At 45.0% G+C, this 27,074-nt stretch overlaps 1 protein-coding gene across 1 annotated transcript in view; it reads left to right on the forward strand.

Moving 5' to 3' along the window:
• The first annotated feature begins 12,890 nt into the window (after positions 1-12,890).
• GFOD1 (glucose-fructose oxidoreductase domain containing 1) overlaps positions 12,891-27,074 on the forward strand; it is a 76,066-nt gene continuing 61,882 nt past the window's right edge. Inside the window, exon 1 of the mRNA XM_032987752.2 lies at positions 12,891-13,517. Within this exon, the coding sequence (XP_032843643.2) occupies positions 13,265-13,517 (253 nt within the window). The 5' untranslated portion in view covers positions 12,891-13,264. The remainder of the gene's footprint in view (positions 13,518-27,074) is intronic.

Consider the following 27,074-nt stretch of genomic DNA (forward strand, 5'->3'; position numbering starts at 1 on the left):
AGGGGAGCTCAGTGCAGATCAAAGGAAGGGGAATACTGCAGGGAGGGGAGGCTACCAAAATGCTCTGCAGTCCAGCTCACTGGCAGCAAACATTAAACTCGCCTCTTTCCTAGGGGAATTGCAGGGAGTCCAGCTTCATTTGGAAGGGAGGATTGACAGGCCTTGTGCGATGGGGAGTGTGAAAAGTTTCCAGTAAGCAATTAAAGAGGGGTGTGGACTCTCTTAGCATTTTTCCGCGACTATTTGGGTGACTGGAAGAGCTACTTGTGAAACTCTGAAGCAACTGTGAGTTCCTGGAGAGAGACAAGATGCGCCAAACGCTTTGCTTCTGATAAAAACTGTTCTCAGTTTTGCTCCCTGCAGACAAAGTGACCAAATGCCAGACCAGTCATCCAAGTAACTACAGTTCAGTGCTTGTTTTATACTGTCTCTTTTGGGGACCTCTTGTAAACAGATTTTTTTTCAAGATCCCTACTTTCCCTGTCTTGATATTTCTGCTTCTCTGTTCTCTCTTGTCTCTCCCCTTCCCTTGCATCTCTGTGAAGAGCACAGAAATTTCCTCCACATATTGATCAGACGTTCTTGCGCCAGTAATTTCTGTTTTGTCTCAGGCAATCCAGCAGGCTTAGGTGATTAAAAGGTAATTACCTGTACATAGTATATATTACTTCTACGAAGAAGAAGATTTTTCTATGCCAGTATATTGGGTAAGGCAAAGTTCCTCAAACTTTGAAGATGAACTGAATGTAAAAAAATTATCCATTTGAACCAGGCTTTCAGAACTCAGTTGGAGGAGCACAAAACAGTTACAGGCACAGAAACTGGCAAGATCACAGTTTTGCCATGCAAGCTGCAGTTTGATTAATGCGGCAGCTGTTTGACGGGAAATTAGGAGAGAGTTTTGAGAGTCATGAGAGGAAATTAGGCCGTCTTATGCTTTTAAAGCTCTTTAAAACTCAGTGGTATTCCTCCTCCCCTGGAGGTTTATGAGCATGCAGGCAACTTCTGTACTTAATCAAGAAAGCAAGCACAGCACAAAGGCTGAAAATGTTTTCCAGGGGTAGCAGGACTCAATCTTTATGTGTTAACAGATCAGAAATCTTGGTTTCTGGAAATCTTGACCTCAGCATCTTGGTTTGCATAGTCCAAATCCTCAGATGTGTATCTCACTTTCTCCACTGCAGAGGTGTAATTTAGAAGCACTCCACAGCATCAAGGCGCGAACATGGCCTGACTGGCACCTCTGGAAATCTCCTTTACCTCAGAGGGGTCTCTCAGTAGGTTGGACTGTCTGTCCAGAAGGAAAGTTGGTTCCCTCCAGCAGAGAGAAGTAGCCAATGTGCCTGAACTATGTGGAAAAGAAGGTCCCGTGGTATGAATCATCTACTTCCCCTGGTGGGAACAGGGTGGTTCTAATCAATGTGTTACAAAAAAATAGAGAAACCTCTTTCCTGCAAATGATCAACGCAAGCTGGCTGTGCAACACGTCTAATTCAAGAGGAGTAAACTTGGAGTCAGTCAGCAGTGTTGAGGATGCCTTGGAGGCTGCTTAGTGTTAATGAAGGTTTCACTGGGATTTTAAGACTTTAAAACTGTGCTTTTCTACCAGATGTGGGAATGCAAAATTTATGCAGATGCAATAACCATGGCCCAGTGGAGAGGTTTTGGACTGTAACTCAGAAGATAGATCTGGTTTCTGTTTTGAGATGTGCTGACTGTGACATGGGAAAATACTCTGTGCTAGATTTAGGAGAGTTTAATATTTTTGGCAGTCACAAAATCCAGTTTTATCCTTCTGTGCTCCCAACCTTTCCATGCATTTAGCTTTCCAATAGTTGAGTCCCCAGGGTCAAAGCTTTTTAACCTCCAGTCTGGAAACTATTAACGGTCTGTAAGATATCAGGTGATCTGTGGAAACGCCACAATTTAAAAACAAAATTAAATTATCACCAGTGACAATGTGAACAGACAGAATGGAGAAAACACAAGTACTGAACATCCCTAATTGTGTTTGGTTGCAAATAAAAGCTACTGTAGTGACTGCACGAAGTAGCCTTTTGATTTGTTTCTCGAAAGATGCAAGTTGTTCTGGATTTGAGAAGCATCACGTCCAATGCATGGCTTTTTGCTGCTGTCTATGCAGGCAAACATACACACCTCTGACAAGGCTGAGGTGTCCAAACTGGTGTTTCCCAACCTGTTCTGGAGTCAAAGTTCATCTCACCTATTCTGCAGCAAATCTGGAGGTGAGTGGTATTTTCCCTCTGACGCACAAACTCTACTGTTAAGGCGCGTTAGTTCAAGTTGTAAAAGAATCAAACTCAACCCCTCCATCTGCCCCGAGGGAACATGAAATCTCATCTCCCACCTTTCGGGAGGTTGTTCTTGCATTCAGGCTCCCAGCAGCTCCCAGCCTCTCCCTCCCACTGGAGCCCTCCCACCCCCTGTGGGGTATTTCCATCTTTCCGAAGCCAACTACGACCTCGCAGCTCTTGCTTGTGAGGAGGGGAGGCCTGAGGTCTGGTCCTTGCTCACATTAAAAGCTCAGTGTTTTAGTAACACGTTTGCTAACAAGGTTTTAAAGAAAGGCAGAACACTGAAATGGGGAGCCAAGGCAGTATGTAAACTCCTGGAACAACTGCTTGTCGAAGTGATGAACAAGCTTTTTTCACTTGGAGCCTTTATTGCAAGTGAGGAAAGCGTATTTCCTTCATCTCAGTTTCTTCATTTCAGCTTGTTCATTAGAAATAAGAAATTGATTACAGGTTAAGAAAGCTGGATTTTTTTTTTTTTTCCTACCCATCAGTCTATGAATAAACTGAAACACCAGGGCTGAGATCTACTCATTCCAGGCTGCATAAGCACTGGCTAACAGTTATTTCATGAACATCAGTTTTCTTTCTTTAATAATTCTGTTAACTTTAAACATAAAATGTGTTTTGCTACCATCTTCTTTCACATCCAAATCATTTAATGTGACTTTATTTGATAATGAAAACCAATGCTGCCTTTTTGTATGTTATTATAACCTAATTTCTATCCAAAGGCAATTCAACATAACTCCTAAGAAAAAGATTGAATTACCTAGTAAATACACAATATAATTTGCCATTTTCTAATATAATAAAGGGTAAGCATTAAGCATCTGAATAAAAATTTCAGTTGTTTAAGTATTTGAATTTATATATATCACATTCTGATTTAGCAAAACGAGAAAGTATGAGATACAGCAAAAGGTTTCAGGTGCTGTGGAAGAAATCTCAGTGGTTACCAACTACTAGGCATCAACTGTGCTTTGAAAAAATGATTAAATACAAATGCAAAATGGGAATAAAACCTGATAACTTTAACCAAGGTCATTTGCTTTCTCTCTTAAGTGACAATTAAAATAGATTGTTTAAATCCCACGCATATGAATTGCTCCACCCAGCTCATTTTTCACAACAGGAGGTAGCGAGTTCTCATGCCTCTGTGCTCATGGAAGAGGGGAGGAAGGAGGCACGCTGCTAACCCTGTTGCTGCTGGCTGCCATTCCGGTTCACCTCTGCTCACTCCCTCACACAGGGCTTACAGCAAATGTACTTTTTGCCTCACGTTTCTCCATACTGCCTTTCTGAGGACCAAGGCATTTGTGTTTTCCCCATGCCAAAGACCCATCTCTCTACCCTTGCCTCATCCCATTTATGTTCCCTGCAGATCTCTCGTGATGGAGCGATGACTCTGAAACCATCAGGTAGGTCTGGCCAATTTCCATGGAGTGGCAAGTCGCAACCCATGAGGTTTCTAGGGCACATGGGGAACTGGGACCTACTGTGTCTGGAGGGAGAAAACCAGCGAGCTGGAGTTTGGCATCCTGGGAAGTCAGGAGATTAAAAGTGAAGCAGCCTCGATGCGTTGTCTCAGCGCAGGGAAGGAGATGCTACTTACTACGGTGCTTGTTACCTGGGACTCGTCTGCTCCTTCCCTCCTTTCTGTCTGACTCTCAGAGTTCCTCCAGCATTACACGTCCTGCCCACGTTTCTGTGCTAAACCGGCCCAGCCCAAATGCAGCGTAACCCCCCTGGATGCCTGTGGGAGAGTTTCAAAATCCCACCACGCCACTGACTGCAGTTACACCTTATTCCAGAAATAGGAAGGACTTGAGCCCTGCAGCATTTCCAAGGGCAGCCCAGTCCTTCTGCTGGGATGCTGCTGTGTGTGCAGGTCACCAAATTCCCTGCGCCCAGCTGTTGCTTCTGAATTATTCCGAGACTGTTTAGTGTTGCTTTTGCATTGTTGGTTTGTTTGGGTTTTTTTATTCAAAATAAACATGCTGAGTGCAGCACAGTGGCAGCCATCAATATTCAGATCAAATACCACTGCATGATGCACTGCCCGGGGGATAAAGAGAAATAGGAGATGACATTGGGGGCTGTTAAAACTTGTTAGCTACTGGTTAGCTCTACTGCAAGTCTGATGTGGGGGAACTGATTCAGGGCAGGTTTGTCTGCCTTGACTGAAAGGCGTAACTGCAGGATTGTAAAGCCTTGTGACTGCACTTACTTGGAGAGTTTAACACAGGGAAGAGCAGGATTTGCATCTACGTGAGACTGCTTTGAATCTAGGCTTAGGGTATTTGCTGTGAGAAAAGAGTTAATATTTCCTCCTCCTTAATTGTCATGGAAATGAGTCATAATTTAATTCTGGGCCATTTTCTATGTCAGATGAATGGCACAGTGATTCTTCGCTCAGATATCTGAAATTATAAAAACAACACAAAGATGGGAACGTCACATTCCAAAACTCAAATCACAGAGCTTCTCCTTCCCTCGACTGGGATCTGAAATGCCTGCATTTTTTCAAGTGTGAAATGAATGAAAGAAAATGCAAGCATCTCTCCTTTCAGGATGTGCGTGATTTCATGGCAAGTGCTTCATGCTTATTTTTGACTTGCCTTTGAGCTTTGCCCAATCACAACGCTCACTACATTGAAAACTATTTCTCTGTGGAATCAAATCTGGTTAAGCCTAAAGTGCAAGGGTAAATGCCCTAACCAGGATTTGTAAAATGTTTTGCAAACGCAATTAAAGCCAGCCTGGCTTTTCATAGTAAATAATAAAAACTATGCGTCTGACAGAGATATTAAAGTGAATGCTGCCAGTGATTGCACTGCTGTATTCAGCACCCTCCTTTGTCTTGTCTCTTGTTAGAACAATAGGACCACAGTCATATATTTACAGTGTCCCACATAGCGTATATGTGGGACACAGCCCGATGTGTACTGAATTAGATTCGTGATTCCATAATGTCCTTAATAAAGCTGCCCTACTTTCTTTGTTGCTATGCTTTTCTAATATTAGAAGTGCTGAGTGCTATGGCATAGCCTTATTAATATTAAAAAAAAAAAATCTCCTATTACTAAGCGATCCTCATTCATCCACTTTTGATCATTTGTCCTACATTGAAAGGTGATGTGTCCTTAAACATCAGAAATGCACATATGCAGCTGGGATACTATCCTGCACATTATAGGTGAGATGTGTGGCAACTGGAAGCTCCCTGCTGCAGCCTTCACTCTGTTGAGACATCATGAAGTCCTTTCATGAGGACTTTTTCAATAAACCACAGTTGCTACCCCAGTTCCTAAAATGCTAATTATCAGTGTTATTCCTAATGATTAATGCTTGAAGCCTGATGATGATAAATATAGTTGTCTGAGCTGTTAAAATACTTCTGAAGAAACATTCTCCTTTTAAAGAAAGTTCCTTTGCAAGAGTGTATTTTAATTTCAAGAGGAAGATTAACTCTTGCATAAATATTAACAGGAATTTCTGGTGTGGAAATTGTCTGTTTATCTTGAGCTGGGAGTCGGTCTTGAGCTGTTATGGTTTCAAAGAACATCTCAAAAATGTAACCTAATTAAAACTGATGCCCGGTTGCCTGCCTCAGTTTGCAGATTTCATGAGAGAGCCACTCTCTTCTGGTCATTTCGATGATTATGATTCAGGCCTGGATACCAGAAATTGTTGACTTTGACCGTGTTCCTTTGGGCACACCAGGATAGGACCTGTTCTGAATGATGGCAGGCAAGGAGCAAGGCAGAGGAGGAAGGGGAAGCGATTAAGCCTGATTTCAAGAAGGAAGTCTCCAGCTTGGAAAAAGCCAAGAAATCGCTTTGGCTCTTAAGAGGGAGAGAATTGAAAAACCATCTGATTGTTCCTTTGTTCTAAGGAAACCCGTGCTGCAGGTTTCCGATCCCGTGAAGCGCTTGACAGCATACTGTCCTTGCCCCGTGTAGATGGGGACCCGAGGGACCCGGGGGGCTGTCTGGCCTTCCTGCTCCGACCAGGAGATCTTACTGCCTTCCTGAGGATGACAACACTCACCTTCTTCACCATGGACATTATACAGGTTCAGTGCTCATCCGTGTTGAAGAAAGAACCTCCAAAAAGAACCAAAAATAATGGTTTCACTATTGCAGATAAAGGATAGTTTGCAAGGAGCCAGTAGCCTAGAAACTGGACTGGACTGAATTTACCCTTTGCGCAATTAAAGAACACATGATTGACCATTATTGATTTAATGAAGCAAGGTCACAGAGCAGGTAATGCAGGCCAGACTTCAATGTGATCACATCAGTACAGCTGGCAAATCTAAAGCCTGAGGTTTAACGGTGTTACAGTCTTAAAGAGCATGATTTTCAGGGAGCAGTAGCTGTGCAGAGGCATGCTGATGTCTGAAAGCAAACTGCAATAACCCTGCTTGTGCTATGTACTGGGGTAAACATGACTAATGTTTCTTTTCATTGTTTGGTTGGTTGGGTTTTTTTCCTCAATGCATGAAAAAAAAGGAAGACTAGTTAACTTGCATTTATTTGTTCAGATTAAAAATAATCGCAGTACCAATCCAGAGCTCCAAATGCACATACCTTAAATTCAAAATCAGAATGGAAACAAATGAGGAAGGCTGCCTAGGATCATAGGATCATGCTGCAGGCTGGCAGGGACCTCAGTAGGCAACGCAATAAATGCCACTGCTTCAGTTCCTTTCCCTTCAGTAGCCTAGCAGGGGAAAGAGAAGGGTGCCATTTCAGTGTGTCCAGGAAGAAAACAAATCTCATTTCAGACAGATATAGGAAAAATGCAAGTTTCTGTATGGAATATCATAAAAAGAAATATGTGTGAAGACTAGCAGCAGGACACAAGCCTGCATTAGAAGAGAGTACTCCCCAGAGACAATTAGCTGGGTTCATCTATTCCCAGGAAACGGATCCTCCTGGGATTCAGTATCTTCTTAGCGCACACAGGACACGGGCTTGTTGCAACAGGTAGATAGAAATTCCCGTCTACCCTACCTGAATCACTGAGCCTTTGTTAAACACCAGCAGGTTTTCTATTGTGAAATGTATCTGGTTTGCAGGATCGTGGAAGGCTGTCCAAAGCTGCAGTATTTAACATATCTGACACTTTAAAATTATTCATGTAATAGATATATTTTCCTTTAAAACCTGTTCCATAACTGTCTCCACTAAGGCTTCCTGCAAGTCATGTTGAAGTCCCAGCTGCTTTCGGAGAGAGGACACTCAAGGAGGGGGACGGCTGATGCCAGCGTGGTGCAGTCTCGCGCTACATTCCTATATAAAAGGGGGATTTCTACCAAACTGAACCCTTTCAAAACCCACGCTGCATGGGCAGGATTAGAAATCTGGAAATCACACGTGTTTGCTTTCACACGCTCCTGCATGACTAATAAAGTGATGATACTCTGCTATTTTCATCCCAGAGTAACATCTCAACTGCCCTGCAAGCAACGTGCAATGTTCTATTGCTAAAATAATAACCACTTCAGCAGCGTATTACAGCCATTTGCACAGCACTTAACAAGTATGATATGACACAAACTACTGTTTAGGCTCAAAACCATATTCCAGAATTAAGAACTTCTGTATGACTGATTCACCCTGTTATTTTTTTTTTTTCCCCAGTGAAGCACTGATATGAGAATCCCCTTCTCCACGGGTCCACTTACATATTTCAACAACCATGGATTTGCTAAGGTGGCTTAGTAAGCTTTAGCTGCTTCTGCCCAGTCCATTGCATTTGTCTAGGGCCTCTGGATGCCCCGCAGGAGCCCAGTCAGAGCAGCAACTGGCCAAGGCACAGCTACAAAAAGCTAAATTTATTGTGGGCAGGAATCCTGCCTCCTGGGCAGATCCAATACCTGGTGTTGTGCTCTAGTACGTCTCAGGTGTGCCTGATTTGCCGAAGGCATGTCAGGGATTTCGTCAGCAGGTGTGTAGCATGCAACACATCTGATGATTCAGTGCTTGCATGTGTGTTGCCTGGTGCATACATCCGAGCTCCTGTGGGGAGGGCATGACTGATGGGAGCTCTAAGCACATATTACACCATCATGGGACATGGTTGCACCCACTCAGCTATGCACCCATTCCCTACTTTCATTAAGGGATCCCATGTCCATCTTTGCTAACACATTCTCTACCTGCTTTCTCACTGTATTGAACTGTGACTGATAGGAGCCAGCTAAGCCCAAATTCTAAGTGTCTACCGGCTGAGTGCCCCATTTTAGGCGCCTGCTTGTCCTCAAGCACCCAAAAAGACCCAACAGAGAACATTGCACACATTTTCTCTGAGCCTGTTTCTCCACGTGTAAAGTGGGAATACATGCACTTGTCTTCCTTTATAGGATGTCCATATTGTCAGAGGGGAAATTCTACTTATTTAGGTCCTCTTCCATCTCTTAGTGAACAGAGCACCAATTCCTTCAGAAGTGTCTTGTTAGCAACATAGTTTCTTGAAGACTTGCTGGTTTCCTCACAGCCCATCCACGCTTGACATACGCATCTTCTAAAGAAAGGCTCTGGAAACTGGGAAGGAATAAACTCTGAAAATTGAACTGAACAGGCTCAAAGACTCCAGGCATGTCCACAATTCCCACTGACCGGAACAAAGGAGGGATGAATGTATTATGAACCCTTTGCTAGCACATGTGGTCTGCTCTTCTCTAGTTCTCTCTGTTGCATGTTGGACCATTTAATACCACAAGTGTTAAAGCAGTTCCTGCCTTTAGATCCCAAAGCAAGAACTTCTGTGGGTTGTCTCAGTGGAAATTCATTCAAAGGGACACTAAAATGAAGCGTATGGCTCTTTGCAAGAACAAATTCCTGTTGGCCTGAGAAACTGCCAATTGTATGGTATTAGATGTAAAAAAGGACTTGAGCAACTCAGCTCACGCATCCTTTCTCGTGCTGCATACTAAAGCTGTGGATGAGTCAGTACAGCTGAGTGGGAGAACCAGACAGGTCTGAATCACCACTTTTTTCTCATCTCCGAAGCACTATTATTTCCATGCAAATCATTTCAAGCTTCAAAGCCATAGAAGAAGCCCAGTAGTGGTGATCGCAAACCTCATACCCCAGAAGGAGACAAATGGTTAATGAAAATTCACAGCTGTTTCATGTTTTAAGACACTGATTTATGTAAAAGGAAATTAGCTAATTAATCTTAAAATCCTGGAGCTTGAGAAGTATTTGGAGAGACAGTAAGCTCCATTTCAGGATTTCACTGAAACTATGTATTATTCAGCTCTTTCTATTGTTGTTCAGACTGATATATGAGCAGTTTGAGAAATGCAGCTGTGGAGTCTGACAGGATAAATGTTAAAAAAGTCTGAAAAAGACCAGATTTTCTTGTAAGTACAGAGAAGTAAAAAAGAAACGGTGTGGGATCCTGATACTCTATCAGACAGATCTTCATCCTTCTGTTGAGTTCAGCAGGCTCCAGATAGAAACCTCTGCAATACGTGGGAAGATACCTTCACCCATTTGGAAAGTAAACTGAGGACTTTGATCTGCTAAGTGCTATCTGTATCTGGAACACCACCAACTTTCTGCATTTTACTTACACCAACAGATAACACGTATTTGCACATCATAAATGCTCGATTGATTCTTTGATACCTTTTACATATCCTTTTATATCGAGCATTTTCAACTTACTAGCTACTTCAATAATAAAAAAAACTAAATACAAAGCTAAATAAAAGTTAAATTAAAATAATTAAATAAAAAGTTAAAAAAATCAAGGATTTCTGACTTTTGTAATCTCAACATTTATTTAAGAAGAAACCAGTATAGTTCTACAAAAAGAATTTCATACTATATATGAAATACAACTGAGAAGACAGTTTAAAATCTCTGCAAACAACTGTATCAGAATTCTGTAGAAGAGCCATTAAGTTGGTATTTCTCACATAAAGTTGGTAATGTAGCTATATGTACATTGTACAGTACAGTGACCAGGAGCTGCAAAACTCAACTGAAATATTTAGAAGGAACAGAATTGTGACTGCAATTCCTTTATTAGTTTCCTGCTGGTTTCTTTCATTTACAGAATTTAGAAAGGCAAAAAGGCTGTATGAGGCTTTTATGTTGTTTGTTTTGTTTTGTTTTGTTTTTTTTCCTACGTGAAACTTTATGCTAATAACTTATTTCAGGATAAGAAAGTCCTCAAGAGAGAGTAAAAATGTTGTCTCTGTGAGAGAAATATGTGTCCTCCTTGAAGGAAGCTTTAGCAACCTTAAGAACAAAACGCCAGCTCTCTTGACAAGACTGTCAGGCCTACAAGTGGAAAGATCTAATACACAGAGTACCAGAGTCTTCATAGTTCAACACACACAGTCCAGGAAACCTCAGTCCTGGTTAGACACGTCTTCAAAGTGAGGCACTTAGCTGCTGCCTTAACCATTTTTGCTTTGCACAAAGAATCTTGCCCAGATTTGATAGTACTTCAAGTTAGAAGCAACTGGCAGCGCTAGTGATGTGGATTTGAGCAAAGATTCTGCTTCTGCTCATGTTTGTGGTCACCTATGTCATGGTGAGGATGTGGTCTGCATCACTGAAAGGCCGGTTGTCCTTCATCAGCTTCCCTCCGTCCTTCTGGGTGCTCATGGGGACAGGCAAGCGTAGCGTGGTGGCCCTATTTCACACAATTAGTTGAGAAATAATCACACCCTACTCCACTACAAATGGTATCGAGTATGCCCCCAAAAGTCCCTGCAACAAAGGAGGTGTAATAATGTCATTCCCTAGTCCTTAATTCCCATTTTCCATTTTCTTACTGAACATTTCTCAAAACAATGACCCTGCATAGATCTTTGTAAAGTGGCTTGTGCCCACTAAAATAATAAAAGTTATATAAAGACTAAATAGGCACATAGCATCTATTTCTCTCCAACGTTCACACGTTTACCCTTTCGCTGTAACCTGGCTACTTTCTCGGGGTTTATTATTATGTGCAGACAAGCAAATAAGACAAGAAAGATATCCCAAACTGCTCATCCTGGGAACACCCCATATAAACAGGTTTGAATGGCTGACGAAGAACCCCAATGCAATCTTTGTATTTTAAAGAAAGGTAATACCACTGTGATTATTTGACAAATGGATCTGGATCGTGTTTCAATTGTCAGAAGCCAAAGAATATCCACCTCCTTCACTTCAGCACTAACAGTGCACAGAAAGCAAAACATGTTTAACTTGCGGCAACCCTTTCGGCATCTGTGCTTTTTGTAATAGTGTTTGCTGTGAGGCTGTGGAGGAAAAAAAAAAACCAAAACCAGCCATCTCTTTACAGAGCATGGGAAAGGAGTGCTGTCTTCCAAGCCCTATTTTTCGAACCACTGGTAGATTACGTCTGCAACATTGTCCCTGGCACGTTTCCAGGGGTCTAATAGAGGAAAGGTTTCTAATTCTTTTGTCTTTTCTCTCCCTTTCCTTTTCCCTTTCCTCTCCCCTCATTCCTTCCCCCTTTTCCTTCCTCACACTTCTCTTCCTTTCTCCTAGGAACTGGTAAAAAAGACAATATGTGGAAAACCAACATCTTTATTCTTACCCTTTAATTGGAAGCAGGAAGTTTTGTAGTATTTTTTTTTTTTTTTTTTAAGAGTGAGATAGACACCGGTGTGCCTGTGTGGCACTCACTGGAGCGACTCTGCTTTCAGGGCAGCGTGCGGATTCGGGGCAGAGGGTCACCCCCAGGAGAAAGGGCCGTGCACGGTCCACGGCTGCCCCTGGGCCCACCGGTGGGTAGGGGGGCATCCCGGGGGGTAGGAGGGGATCATTCACCCGGCCAGGGGCAACAGTGGGCTGAGCAGGAGCTGGCACGGGGCACTGCAGCGGTGCTCGAGGGTTTGCTCTCCTGCGGTCCCGGATTTCCCCCGTTCCGCCCTTCCAGCGTGACCCCCAACATCCCAGTAAAGCCGTGGTGCTGGTCAGGGGAGCAAATGGTCGGCGTGGGGTGGGTGGTGAGGGACCTTGGCCGGGCATCCGGGCACAGGCTGGGGGAGGGCTGGTGTCCCACACCGGGCACGGCCGGTGTCGGGGCTCGGGGCAGCTCCCCTCGCCCTTCGGGACACCCCGGGTCTGGAGACCCGTCACTGGGCTCCAGAGGCGGGCGGAAGGCCAACCACCAAGGGACACCGCCAGTTCACCCCAGTTCCCCGCTGCGGCTCTCCCACGCCTCACCCCCACGACGCCCCATCACCGCGGCCCCGCAGCGACCCTCCCGCGTGGGGGAACTGGACGGGGGGGTTGGGGTGGGTGTCTGTCTCCCGTGCCCGGCGGCGCAGGGGGAGCTGCCGCGAAACCGACCGGCCAGGCAGCCGGGAAACCCCCGTGGCAGCCCCTCCGACCGCACTTATGGGGTGAAGGCTGCAGGGGGACCCCCCCCCCCAAAAAAACCCCAAATCGGGGTACGCGGGGCGGTGCCCACCGGCTCCCAGCGGCCGCCGGGGGCTGGGCGTGGCGCGCGGGAGGGGTGGGCGTGGCCCGGGGCGGGCGGCGGCCAATGGTGAGGCGGGGGCGTGGCCGGTCGTGAGGGGAGAGGCCACGCCCCTCCCCGCGGCGGGCGGGCGCCCGCGGCGAAGATGGCAGAGGAGCGGCGGTGAGGCTCCGCCGCCGCCCCCTCCAGTCCCCTTCCCCGCGCTCCGCCGGGGGAAAGGGCGGTTATCTCCCGTTAAGGGAGGGCGGCCCTTCCGCGGTAGGCGTGTGTGATGGTGCGGGCATGGCGGGGCAGCCGGCGGCCGCGGCGCTGCTGAGGCGGGGGGCGGTTGGTCCCGGTCCCGGCGGCGGCGGCGGCAGCAGCCAGCGGGGGCTGCCTCGTTCTCCCGCCCGCCCGGCGACCGCCTCCCCCCGCCGCGACCGGCGCTGAGGGAAGGAGGGAGCGCCTCGCCGCCTCGCCTCGCCTCGCCCCTCGCCGCCGCCGCCATGCTGCCCGGGGTGGGGGTGTTCGGCACCGGGCTGACGGCGCGGGTGATCGTGCCGCTGCTGAAGGCGGAGGGCTTCGCCGTGAAGGCGCTGTGGGGCCGCACGCCCGAGGAGGCGGAGGAGCTGGCCAAGGAGATGAGCGTCCCCTTCTACACCAGCCGCATCGACGAGGTGCTGCTGCACCAGGACGTCGACTTGGTCTGCGTCAACTTGCCGCCGCCGCTCACCCGGCAGGTCGCCGTCAAGACCCTGGGTGAGTGGGGGCGAACCGGGAGGGAGCGGTGGTGGGGACACACACACACACGCACCCCCCCGGCCTTCGCGCTCGCCTCGGGTTGAATGAAATGAAACGAAACCCCGCCTCAGCGCGGAGTTCTTCCCTCTGCTTTGCTTCCCCCCCCCCCCCCCCCCCCCCCCCCTCGGTTCTCCCCCCTTTCCCTGTTTGTTGGCGGGGGGGTGGGTGGGAGGGGGACGCGTTGCGGCAGCTCCCTGTGACATCCCGCATCCCCGGTCCCCGCCGGCGCCGTCCCTGGCAGTGGGCACCCATCCCTCCGGGGTGCTCGGGCAAACCCGGGCCTGACACCCAACCCACGCCACGGAGGCAGGGAGCGAGGAGCGGGTGTCACCCGTCTCACGGGGAAAAAAAAAAAAAAAGTCACGGTGAAAGGGGAGGAAATAACCATCCTGCCCGCGTTTGGCCGGCTGTTCCCCTCCGCGCCTGGCAGGGGAGCGGGGAGCTGAGCATCGCTCACGCGTGGGGGGCACCCACGCTGCGGGGGGGGGGGGGCTGGGGGGTGCCGGTTCTGTCCCCAGCCCCGGGTCCCCAGCTGCAAACCAGAGAGGGAGGCAGGAAACGATGACAGCAGAGGAAACGTTTTTACACCCGCGGCTTCATTAAGATCATGTACAAAGGGAAGGAGGGACCGAAAAAGTCGGCGTGCACTGTTGTAAGCTTCTCTGGTTTCAAGCGTGCAAAAATGGGCCGCATCTCGCTTTCTCTTGTGTGAGCTTAAGTCTGGGCTTTACTCTTTCAGCTTCGCCATCTCTGGTCCTTGAACGCTTGTTTTCTCCTGGACCTCCGGAATAAGGAGGTCTTCGTTTGTCCCTACAAATGGGGCGGGGGGGGGGGAATTGCTGTGAGTCATGGTGGTTGCAGAGCGGGGTGAGGTTAACAAGTCAGGGTGGCTGGTTTGGCTCTGGGGTTGCAGCTATGTAGGCTGATTGCTATCGCTTCCAGCCTCATAAATGTGTGTGGCATGTCCTGGTGTTACATTGCTATCGGCATACCCCTTGGAAATAGTTACCGTTCAAACGCTGCTACCCTCACAGCCAGCTAGCGTTTGCAACCTTTTAAATAAAGCAATTAAGGGAACTAGGGCAGTACCTAGAAGACCTGAAGTACTGTGTGGACATTTGTCTGGAAGCCTTGCTTAGTGTTACTTTCTGTACTTGGAGTCAGAGCATTTGCTTGTCTCTTACAATATACTTCTGACTTTTCCCTCAAGATGCACAACACTTGCACCAGAAGCCTGGCTCGCTTGCCAGAATGATGCGCAAATGGATTTCTAATGTAGAAATACATATTTCCACAAAACGTGTATAAAAGACAGTATCAAGGTAACAAGGTTTCACGTTTGACACCCATTAATTTGGTAACAATTGTGTCAGTTTTCCTGTGACGCTCTTTCCTGCAGGTGTTGCTCATGGAAGTGCTCTGGCTTGCCTGTGATCTTAGAGGTAGGGTCCCATGACGTTTCGGGCAGACATGAGGCATCTGCTACAAGAACAAAATTCCTGAAATAATAAAGAAACAGAATTGGTGTGATTTTTTTTTTTTTTTTTTTTTTTTTTTCCCCTCGAGGGCTTAAAGTAATATTATGTTTTGTCCCTCTCTGAATATTTGCAGCTAAAGAAAAAAAAAAATCTGTTCCCAAACGTGCTGAATTTATGAATGATGCTGACAATTGATGTAGCTGAGATGTTACTGATAACTTGCTGATGCAATCTGCTAGCAACAGACTGGAGAAAAAAAAAAGGTGTTTTCTCCCTATTCATTAGTACTGTACTATTCTCAGTTCCCTTTCACCTCTAGCTAATTTGTTTTCTTCTTGTATATTTATTTGTATGTTGCAGGGGTAGTAAAATGTGTGTGAAAATGCATGGAATGGTCATTAAATAGGCATTAAACATGTTACAAGGTGATGACATGAAACGTGATAATTTTTTTTAGTGAGTTACTTAAAGAGTTATTATTTACAGAAATGTATCTTGGACTATAAATAAACATTCCCTCGTTTATTTCAGAGTTAAATTTTTACTTTTTATTTATTAATTCAGTCATTGGATCTATAACAATGAAGGTTCTTGCATGTTCATGCAGGTGCAAACAGGGGGCTAGTGCAGCAGTTCCCCAACTGCTGAGAGGAATACCTCCCTGGGGGCAGCTGCTCCTCCTGGTCCTGCTTGTGCTTCATGGCTTGGGAACTGCCGTGCCCTGAAGTGATTATTTTGCTTTAATTACTCAGTTTTCTGTTTTGAGGGGAGGAGCACAACTACAGTCATCAAGTGGGGGTTTCAGAAACCTCTGGTAAGCAGGGGTGATAGTATATAGATTGAGGAAAGCAGAAGCTGGAAAAATATTCCTTACTGTGGTAAGGAAAGGATGTGGGTCTCATATTTTTTCTTGTTTTCAACTTGATTTCTTTTTTTCTCTTGAGATTTCACACAAATATTATGCAGCAGCTGATGATAGGACATAGACAGGGATACCAGAGGTTTTACTCATAGATGAAGTCTTCAGGAGGTCTAAACATGATGCCCTGCATTGCAGCAGAAAAGGTTGAGAAAGACACAAGTTGTTCATTAATATACCCAGGTCTGGCTTCCATATGAGAGGTGGCATATCGGGCCTGGGAAGAGACAGGAACCAACTTTACTTTTGTACCTGTATTTTGCTTTCAGTTGGCTTGAGGCCCGAAGCTGTGTTTTCATTTGGGGAGGTTTCATTATTAAAAAGTTGAAGCCCGGGGAAACAGTTGGCGGGGTTTCTGTCGCCCGTCTAGAGCTGTGGTTACACTCTGAATTTGCAGTGTGTTCAAATCTATTCTGGCCTATTTCTGATGCGTGCTCTGGAGGTGAAGGTGGGGTGAAACAGGTGCCCCTGCAGTCGTGTTTAACTCTGGCCATGCAATGGAAAAAATTCACTTGCTTGGTTTTCACCAATGTGTCTGACATGTAGAGGTATTGCTGCTCGAAACATGTTTTTGGCACGGCGGCCCGTCAACTGCTATTTAAACACAAATGTGTGAATACACGCCCCAGCTGAGGAAGTCCCCAAACTGTGGCTTCCTGGAAGCTGTTGTGGGGAGAAAAATGGAAAAACACAGCTTTAAACTTGCCCTGTTAACTTTTTCTTTAAGCCCCTGCTGCTCATCTCTGTTAGAAACAGGATCCTGAGCTGGGTCTGACTCTGTATAGCAGTTTTCTGAAGAGCTAGACCAGTGTTGGGCAAGTCTCTGGAACAGACCAAGTTTAAGAGAGGGCTGGATACCAGGCTGGTTTGGATGATGACTGAAAGTATGAATAAAACCTGTGGCATTTTATGTGAAATACGCTGATGGCCTCTGTCACTTCTGTGTGAAAGGAATCAAATTCCTCATTTGCTTCTACAAAATGGGGCTGATCAACCCTTTCTCTTTCCTGCCTCTAGTCTATCCTGCTTGCTTAAGAGCTTTTTTGTTTATTGCTGTTTGTACTCGTTCCCTGTAGCATAAGGCAAAACTCGTGTCCCAACTCACTGACTGCTTGGTGGTCAAGAAAGATCAATGGCTGAATGTTTAGGTAAGCATAGAAAACAGTCCTAGTGTTGAATAAGGATGTTCTCCCTTTTTACTGAGCTGAAAAGTTTGGCGTGCTTGCTAGAAGTGGTCTGCTTTTCCCCTGTCTGCATGCATCAGCAATAGAGTTGTGTCCCAAGCCTGATCAGGCACGGAAGATGTGTTTGCATGCAGGGACAAAATATGTCCCCAGAGTGTCTATTTGTGCTCAGCGTCAGAAGAGGTACTAGCACAGACAATACAATGTGACCCTCCACCTAGTTCAAAACTGTCAACACATGACTTTGTTCTTGGTCCAGAGTTTGTAAAGTGGTTAGGATCCTTTGGGATGAGATGCTCTGTTAAGGGAAAACATTATCATGATTATTTATTATTAATAGCAATGTAATATTTGTCCTGCAATACTGAGTTTAAATTTGACCTAAAAGCAGTGACTTTCAGCAAACACATGACAGTGTAATTCCCTCCCCCATGTTCAATTAAATATGACATCCTTCAGGTCCTGACTGAAATGGTTGGGCTGTGTGACTAAACAGCTGCCACATCAGGTGAAGTGATTTATTGCATGTAGTGCCAAGAAGTCCTTGATGACACTTCCCCTCAAAGTTGAGGAGGAAGGCACAGGAAGGCACTATGTGCCTGGTCCTCTTGGTGCTTGAGTCAAGTCAACTTGGCTAAAGAGAACTTATTCCTGAGGTTCACGTGTTTCAGGGGAGCAAATGTTTTGCTTTTGGGAAGAATCAAACACCAAATGTTTTTAAAGCATATCTCTGGAGATGTTACCCTTAATTCTATTTACATTGGTTTTGCTTATTCTGTCGTTTTAGGTTAAGGACAGGAATGCTGAGTTGTGTGCTGAATATTCACTGCACATGTTCGCAGCCATGTCTACCTAGTATTACTTCTTTAAATGTTTATATTGTAGTAGCTCGTGGCAGGAGTCCCTTCTGCCTGGGGACTACACAGAGTATGACTTCCCCGGCCCTCTGGAAGTTCTTCCTCTTAAGGAGCACTTAAATTTATTTGCTGACCGGTGCTGCTTCTATACTTGATTGTGGTCATGAGGGAGCATCTGTATTTAGAGAGGAACATAAACAGTACTGCTCAGATCCTTACTGTCCCACCCCTTCCCAGGAAGCACTGGCATCACACAGGCATGCAGAACAGGCCTGCAGTCCAGAATATGTTTGTGAGAACTCCTTTTTAAAGCACTGGCAATGCTATCATTGGATCTACCCCTGAAGTGGGAGGAACATCAGCTGCAGCAAAGTAATTCACACATCTGATGCAATCTCTAATTTCTATATTTCTCTGCACCCATACAAATCAGTCAGAGGTTACAGGGTTGTAGCAGTGGATAGAACTTGGTCCAGAGTTTGTAAAGTGGTTAGAATCCTTTGGGATGAAATGCTCTATTAAGGGAAAATATTATCATGTTTATTTATCATTAATAGCAATGTAATGTCTGTCCTGCAATATTGAGTTTAAATTTGACCTAACAGCAGTGACTTTCAGCAGAACACGCTCTTGTGCTTGGAAGGCAGATGACTTTGCAGCATATTAAATGTGAATTACAGTCATCTTATTGCAAAAGAAAAAGTCAGATGAAGTGCTGTCTATCTTTAATCAGCAGAGCTAGCAAAGGCTATGATGCTTTTTTTTTTGCACATATTAGAAAGTCAGTCCAAAGAGCCTGCTGGCAATCGGCTGCAAGTCGTCTTCCTACCCGAGTGATGATGGTATACCGCACAAAATGGCACCTAGCCCTTCCATTGACTTTTTTCTCTCAGTACTGCAGACTTTTAATTCAAGTGTTATTCTTGTAAAACTCCTACAGAGATACTGGGGGGTTGAGCCACTGAGACAGTTAAGGAAAAGGGCACTGTAAAACAAACAAATAAGAATAAAGCAGACAAAATCCCCCACCTTGTTTCCTTTCTGGCCTTCAAGTCAAAGGCATGCTTTCAGTTTTCCCAATTGTCCTCTTCCATCTGAAAGCAACCACCAGTTCTTCTGTTGTTGCAGTGGTAGGGTAGGTTGGGAGCCCAGTATGGGCCAGAGTTGGGATACTTGGACACTGAGCTCATGCCATGATGATGCACTCAAATTTGCCTAGACTAAGAAACAGCCAGTTGCGATTGAAGTGATAGTATTAAACCACGTTAGGTGTGAAGACCACCATTGCGATCCAGTACCCAGTTGGGTCAGCTGGTGTTGCTGCAGTGTCCTGTGTACCATTTTAAAACAGAGTGCCTGGGTTTAGGGATCCCGAAGGGCTGTAAAGATGAGTTGCTGTGTTGCTGTCTCCAGACCAGCGTGGGCAGCTGAAGCAGGACCTCCTGAGGACTGCCGCAGGTCGAGTCTTGCGGCCGCTCAACTGGAGGCTGGAGAGATGTGGAAAGCAGCATTTCTTGAGTTTAGGAACTTACCGTCCTCGGTCAGAGGTTACCATGCCCTGTAGGTGAGTTGGCTGAAAGAAATGTGTGCCCAAGCCTTCAGCTGCCCTACTTCTGGTGATTTAAATGGCAAAACGCGATGCTGGGGAATGGACTCCCTCCCTTCATCTGCTGGGGGCTTGGATCTTTGGCACAGGAGCAGCGAAGGAAGCAAGAGCGGCACTGGCCTCTGCCACTGCCGGTGTTTGATCTGCCACACTTTGTTAGGCAGAGCCCATAGTCAGGGCAGTGATACTTTGGTGAGAAATCTGACTTTCTTTTAAATACACGAGTCAGGGGTGCTTTTGTCTACATCAAGACTGAAAGCCAAGAAAAAAAAAAAAAAAAGCAACTCCTTATGGCCTTTATTCTCTTTCACTGCACTTTGAACGTCATTCTTGCACTACTCTGGTCTTACATCGACGTTAGCAATGGTGGCAAATACAGCTGTTTTTCTTACCTTCTGTGACACTGGCAAAACTCAGCTGTCCAAAGACTAGTGCACCCTGGTGCTATTTCCAGCACAGGTTCCTCCCAGGGCAACCTTGTCAGTGTGAACAGCAACACACTAGCATTACCAATGCCATAATGTTTTGATTTGGTGCTGAAAACGGCTGAAAGAGGTTAGTAGCTTGCCTTAAGCGTGTCTTCTGGCAGGGCTGACAAAGATTTGACTCACGTGGTGTTAACTAGGGAAGGGCTGGAAATAGTAAAATCATCTGTGAACAAAGCAGGCATTACTGCATTACTGCTAAAGGTGTAGGCATGCATGTCTAGCCTTGTGGCTGTGCCAGGGAGGATCACCTCCTGTATTTCTCTTGCTGGCACAGTTGGTTGAGTGGATGTCATGTAGACAGCATCTTGTGCCGTTTTAACAAAGAATTTGCACAACTGTGCTGTGGATGCTGTTATTCAAACAGAAAATGTGTAGTGTAGCTTTCTTCTATGAGAAGATGAGAGAAGGTCCTGATAAAAAGTCTGTTTATACTGTTACAGCTGTGCCCAGGCTAAGTATTGTAATTATTTGACTTTTGGGCTAAATTATTGTATCCCTATAACAAGGGAAACAACAGAAAATGGACCTTTTATTCTTCTTTCTTACAGAGCTTTATGCCTTCATTCTGACAGGCGGTGGCCACCGTGACACCTCCTGTGGTACTGAGCTGGCCGATCCCTCTTCAACAGACCTTCCCTCTGTGACTTGCTGTCTTGTTGCTCAGTTTTGGGGACTTGTGTTGCCGAGTGCTCAGTGCTGTAGGTAAAGGAAGGACTTGCACCCTGCTTTTGCTGTTCCAGGTTTTGGAAGAATATTAAATAAAAGGGAATTCAAGGAAGAATGTGTAGGTAAATGCAGAGAAAAAACAATGTTGGGCAAATAAGATTACTAGATTTTCAAGCTTCCCACTGTTGCCTCTTTTCTCTCCCTCTCTTTTTTTTCCTTCCATAAATCCTTTTGCTGTATAACTCCAGACATAGATAGTTGAGCATAGCCCCTGATGGAGGCGGGGTAAAAACCCCGCAAGATGCTAAATATGTTGTTCTGTCCACCTTTGAGAACAAGGTAAATTGTGTTGAAGCATGTTGCAACTTACTGTCTTTTTCTTTGTACGTGCAGTAGATTTTTGCCTATTTAGCAATAGTGGTAGCAAAGCACTGAGAGTGAAAATGGAGTTAAATTTCTAGAACAGCCAAGATTGGTGTTTTTCACAGGCCACTGCAATGCAACAACACCCTTCACTGTTAATATCAGTTTGCCACAGTGTTGTCCGGAGTTGCCATGAATTGTTCTAGTTTCCTCAAACCACCCAAGGAGAAGTGTTTACCCTCCTGCTTTTTGTTTATTATTCATACAATAAACTCTTAGCTCGTAAGTGAGCTGTCAAAGTCAGGGACTTAATTTACATGGTCAGTGTGCATGCAGGTAACAAAGCCACATGCCTTATAAAAAGATGATTTTGGGTCTTAAGCCTTGATTTAAACAAATTGATTTAAATGGCTATATAATTAAACAGGAACAATCCCTTGTGTAGGCGCCCTAAATTGATTTAAGGCTTGGTCTGCACATAGATTTTTGTACCAGTATAATTATGACTGCAGAGGATATGATTTCTTTAATGTAATAATTGCTGTGTGGCCATTAGAAGTCCACCTGGTGTGACTCCTGGTGTGAGTGCTGTTCTGGCATAATGGCATCTGTATTTCGTGCAGGTTATTCCTGCTCCTGTGCAGGCATAAATTTTCAATTTCATACGTATATATATTTAGAGTGTTCAGCTGGTATAAATGTGTCCATGTTACTGGTGTAGCTCAGCTCTAGATGTATTGGTACAGCTCTACTCTGTGCAAAGGTGGTTGATGTATTACCTTAGGTGGTTTACTGTTGTGAACACTGGGAGGAATCCTGTTTGGCTTCTGGGTCACTGTGAGTCTGGAGGCCTTTCAGCAAAAGTCCCAAAAAGGCCTCAAGAGTGTTTCTGTGCTTGTTCAGGAGCTGGCTATGCTAAAAATGTGGTGGTGAAGAGCTGGGGAGCCTGGCACGGGCAGTGCTGATCACCACTGCCAGACAAGACTCATACACCTGGCAACTGTAAGCGTAATTATCCTTGAGCACCACGGATGCCTCTTATAGCTGCACCTCCAGATGGTGGAACTGGCATCCAGGATAGCATGAACACCACATTTTATCAATATGCAGGTCTGACCCACAGGGTAACAGGAATCTTGGGAAATGGTGGAAAAATGAGAGTTTACCCCCTCTTCTCATTTGGAAAGTGGTAATAGCATCCTTTGTTTTAGTCTAGCCAGGGCTAATGGTGAAGGTTATTATTTATCGAGCCTAACTCCTGAGTATGAGCATGGTGAAGAGCACAGAAAATGAGAACACGGTGTGAGAAACTTGGTTGGTAATAATATAAGAATAAAAATAATGACTTAACCCAGGGAGTAAAATTACTTTTGTCATTTGCTACAGTGCTAGAGCTTAACCTCAGGGTGAAAACCAGTGCCTTCAATTCCATCACAGCAGTAATCACAGCTTTAGTGAAGCAGATGGAGGTGGGAAAAAAAAGGTAGCAACTTTGTTTTGCATTCTGATGTTTCCATGGCTTTTATCAGCAATAAAGACCCTTGTTTTGGCACTTCCTTGCAGTGAATGTTTGGCAGTCTTCAGCTCTTCCATCTGGCGATTCTTTGCCAGGAAATGCCCAGAAGGGAGGTCGTGGTTGAATTAAATACTGTCTCTAGGGTACTGGGCTTCACATGGATAATGAGAAGCCTTAATATAGAGAGCTTTTAAAAATCCAAACGGAGTCAAGCAAGGGGAAAGAACTATAAAATAGTAGTTATTCTTGCTCTGCTAGAGTGATGTTGCTTAAAAATGTGAAACTGAAGGCTAGACTGAGTGCTTGGAATTCTTTTTCTTGGTGTCTATACATATACATTACGTATAGTTCCATATATGTATAAAAAAATAAAAAAACAACATTTAGGTGAAAAATATGTAAATTAAAAATTCCTGGAAGTCCCTCCCCTTCCTTTACTTCCTCAGCCCATAAAAGACAATGCAACTGTTACTGTGTTATGTGGGGATAGGAAAGGAGAGAGAGAATAGCTTGGAGAACATCTGAAGCAGTTGCAGCCAAGCTCATGCATGTTAAAATAAATTCTAGAAACGTGCCTGAAAGATGCATGTAAAAGCTTAGATTCCGATCCTGCTTGCTCCACTGTAAATGCAAATAAAGCTTTGCTGGATGAAAGGAAATGGTTGAAATTTATGATGGTGTTACTGAGAACATGTTGTGCCCCCCCGAAAGAAAAACTAACTGTGCTGCAGGGAGGGGAGCCTGGCCTTGCAGATCTGTGTCCTCTCGACAAAGGCATCTCTGTCAATTTAGGAAATGATTGGTGGGAGTCTTGGGACGTGGTTCTGCAAACCTTTGCTTACTTCAGTAGTCTCCTTGAAGACAAAAATCCCTGATTCCATACAGGGAATATTGTTTATCAGGTGCAATAATTCATGTCAAGAATTTGCTTGCAAACTGCTTTTGTATCCGTTCATCAAAATAATCCAGAGATATAGCTACATCTGTGCAATTCCACAGCTTGATACAGTTGTGCTTCTATAACACATTGCGGCAGCATGTCTGCAGGAGTAAAAAGTAAGATGGAAAACATTTGGAGCAGAGGTGCTTAGAAACATTAGCCATAGCCTCCGAAAGTCTATCACTAAATGAGCGTGATGGAGTTCGCAGAACTCTTTCATGACTTGCTGCTTGCCTTGAAGGAACTTGACAATTTAGTGTTGTGAAAAATGCTTTGTGGTTAAACAGTATGAGATGCTCTGATAAAGACTTGCTTCTTGGGCAGAGCGCTAAGATCCCTGGGACTAGTCTGTAGATACAGCATTATCCAAATACATGAGGAGGCGTCCTGAATTTTGTATCCTTGGTTAACAGGCAGGACTCATTATTCATGTTGCTGAAGAATTCTACTTAAAAATCTGTGTCATGAGATGCTCGGTTTACAGGGGTAACATCTTTGCTAAACTAGCCAAAGTCCATTTAGATGTGGTCTGGGACTATTGGCATAGCTTGAGAGAACCATGGACCTGAAATGGAATTCTGGCTATTAATTTTTACTGGACTCCACCATCTACCCATTAGGAAAAAAAACTTTGATGCTTTGTATGCCTAAATGAGGAAAGTCTATGTTCACGAGCCATCTCACTTTTATCTTGTGAATGCTGGTCTGTTTGCTTGTGAGATTCAATGCTAGCTAGCAGGCCTATTCATGCCTTTGAGTATAGTGCTGTCTTGCAGCTCTTCATATCAATTTGTGTTGGTACTGTGGTGGTCATTGTTTGAAATTACAGGTTGGTTCACACAGGTGAAGGTGATCCTTCACAAAGGCCTGATGTGCACAGATGTTTTGGCAGCTGCAGAGACCACACCTGCTGCCACCAGTGTGCAGAGACACCCAGCCCCTTTTGTGTCAGGTGGGGACAACATCGTTGCATTATACCCTTGGTGTGTGTTGTTTGAGACTCCTATCCTTTCTAAGCAACAGTGGCATAATGAGCATAAGCTTGAGTAGTTCTGCCCTGAGCTTTCATTTTCTGTAACATAGATTGCATGTTTTAACTGGATTGTATTTACCTGCCATCCTGAAGCTGGTTTCATCTTTCAAGATTCCCAAAACTGCAGATTGGGGATGGGGGGAGCACAGGGGGATTAAAAGACTTGCCAAAGTTCATGTGGGAAACTGGTGACAGACAGAAGCTGATTCCTCTGATGTCTGCTCTGCTCTTTCCCGCTGTGGCTGGCCGCTGTTGGGTGGATACTGGTCACAGCAAACGCACCTGAGCTGCTGGAAGAGGACCAGTGTCTGTCACTGGTCGGGGCTTTTCCCTGTGTGGTTGTGCAGGTGGTCTAAAACCAGGGTGGGGAGGGAGGAGAGGGGACAGCATAGGGAAACCTGATTTCCAGTTGAAAATAAGCTCTACGCTCCTCTTGTTGGTGTCCCTTTTTAATGCGTATAGGGCAGCTTGTGAAGGAATTGCAAGGACTGTTGGAGGGACTCCCTTCTCTGGAGAAGATTCGTGGCTGGGGTTGGGTGATCTGCAACTCAGTCAAGTTTGAGGATTGTATCTGGCACTGAATATTTTGTGGGTTATTAATGCCAGTAATCATCTTACCAGCACCGGAGCTTTATTTAACAGATGCTACAAAAAAAATCTTAAGCCAGTTTGCTACGATCAGTGATGGCTCAGCAGCTGGGAGACTTGTGTATTTATTTTTAATGCAGTATGGAGTTTCTCTTTAGTGTGTGTTATTGCCCTCTGCACACTGGGAAACCTCTTTAGCAAATGGGCAGGGCCTTTCTGGGCTGACTGGATGGAGCAACTGCATTTTTTGGAAGACACAATAGCATACGCATATGTAATGTTGGTTGCACATACAACCTTGAGCATCAGCTTAAGCTGATGGGAGCAAGTTCAGATTTGCAGCTGCTGTTAGGGGTTGCTCAAATGCAAAAAGATATTTAATTTCAGGTCTGTGCATATCTTTTTTTTCGGCTGTGTATAGTACTTGCCTAGGGCCTCCTGCACTGGGCAGAGTCATCCGAGGGTGCTGGGCGAGAGCAAGGCAGGTGCTAGTAGTTGCCAGAGCTCTCACGTACTGTCTCTGCATGATTATGCTTACAGGGAGTTTGTGCTAAGTCGAATTGCTCTGTACGGGGCCATGTGTGATGTCTTTCCCTTTCTGACTACATCTGCATTTTAGTGTGTTTCACCAAGTCGGTAAATAGGCAGGGTATTTGAAAACATTTCCTTTGCTTGGTGCTCAAAAGAAAATTGTGGGGCGATGCTTTAACCGCTGAATTGGGTTTTGGCAAATCATTAAAGGTTCCTTTGAAAAGTCTCAAATATAATGTAACAAGGGTGATATTAACTGGTCTTGTGAGCCCTTCGGTGTAATGAACAAGGAGTGGATTTTGAGGATTTTGCTTACTTTGGGGAGGAATTGCTCTCACATTTCCTTTCACTGAAAAGGATGCATCAAAGAATTAACAGCACAAGAGATGCCTCTGCTGCAAGGTTAATTTAATAGCATAGAAATATAAGAACTGCTTTGTTACTCCTGAAGAATATATATTTTACCAGTGCACTGACAGGACATGGCTTTGGCCCTCTATTTGAGAGGACTGCCAGTTTTCAGAGTCCTCCCAGCAGATAGTACCCACGCTGATAAAGTTTCCTGGTCGCAAGTGTCAGATGTTTGCACGACAACTCTGGGCCAGGACAAGGATGATGGATATTTCTAGGTTTTTATAACTGTCTGTCTGGTCTAAGTATGCTAGCCTAAATTCCGTGTGGATTATGTGGTGTTTACAGCTGGGAACTCTGAGTGTAGGACCCAAGCAGATCATATGGATTATACTCTTGTGATTGTAATGAGTGTAAACATATGTGTATATACTTTGTCAGTGTATCAGAAATCTCTAGAACAAACTTTAGATGGGCTTCTGTTGCGTCAATAGGCTTGTGAGGTTGCTACAACTGTTAATGCAGGAAAAACTGGAAGTATTATATTCTTCAAATCCTGCCACCAAATATATGAATTTGCGGTTGAGTATTGTTCATGGAATACATATCTCTAGTAACAAGATTACCTTTTCAGTCTCTCCTTTCCATCTTTTTCTCTTTATTCTTTTATTCCTATACTCGCCTGGCACTGTAAAGCCTGTTAGGGCCTGAAATTAGTATTGGAGAAATTAAAATGTAGGCAAATGTGCTACTTCAATTAGCTCGCAGCAAACAGTGGGTGTAGTTTCTTGGGGAAAAAAAAATGGCCACAGAGAAAGGGAAGTCAGAAAATCAGCTTCAGACTGAGACTCTGTGGCTCTCATTGGAGAACTGTACCATAAGCCTCTGTTCTGATTTAATGCAGCTGTGCTGTCCCTGTCTCTAAACCTGTAATTACAATACTAGGAGAGATGGATTGATGTGGACAGTAGTTAGGATATTAATAAAAATACCAT

Source organism: Tyto alba, unplaced genomic scaffold (assembly GCF_018691265.1).
Source record: "Tyto alba isolate M040663 unplaced genomic scaffold, T.alba_DEE_v4.0 Super-Scaffold_48, whole genome shotgun sequence".
NCBI lineage: Eukaryota > Metazoa > Chordata > Aves > Strigiformes > Tytonidae > Tyto > Tyto alba.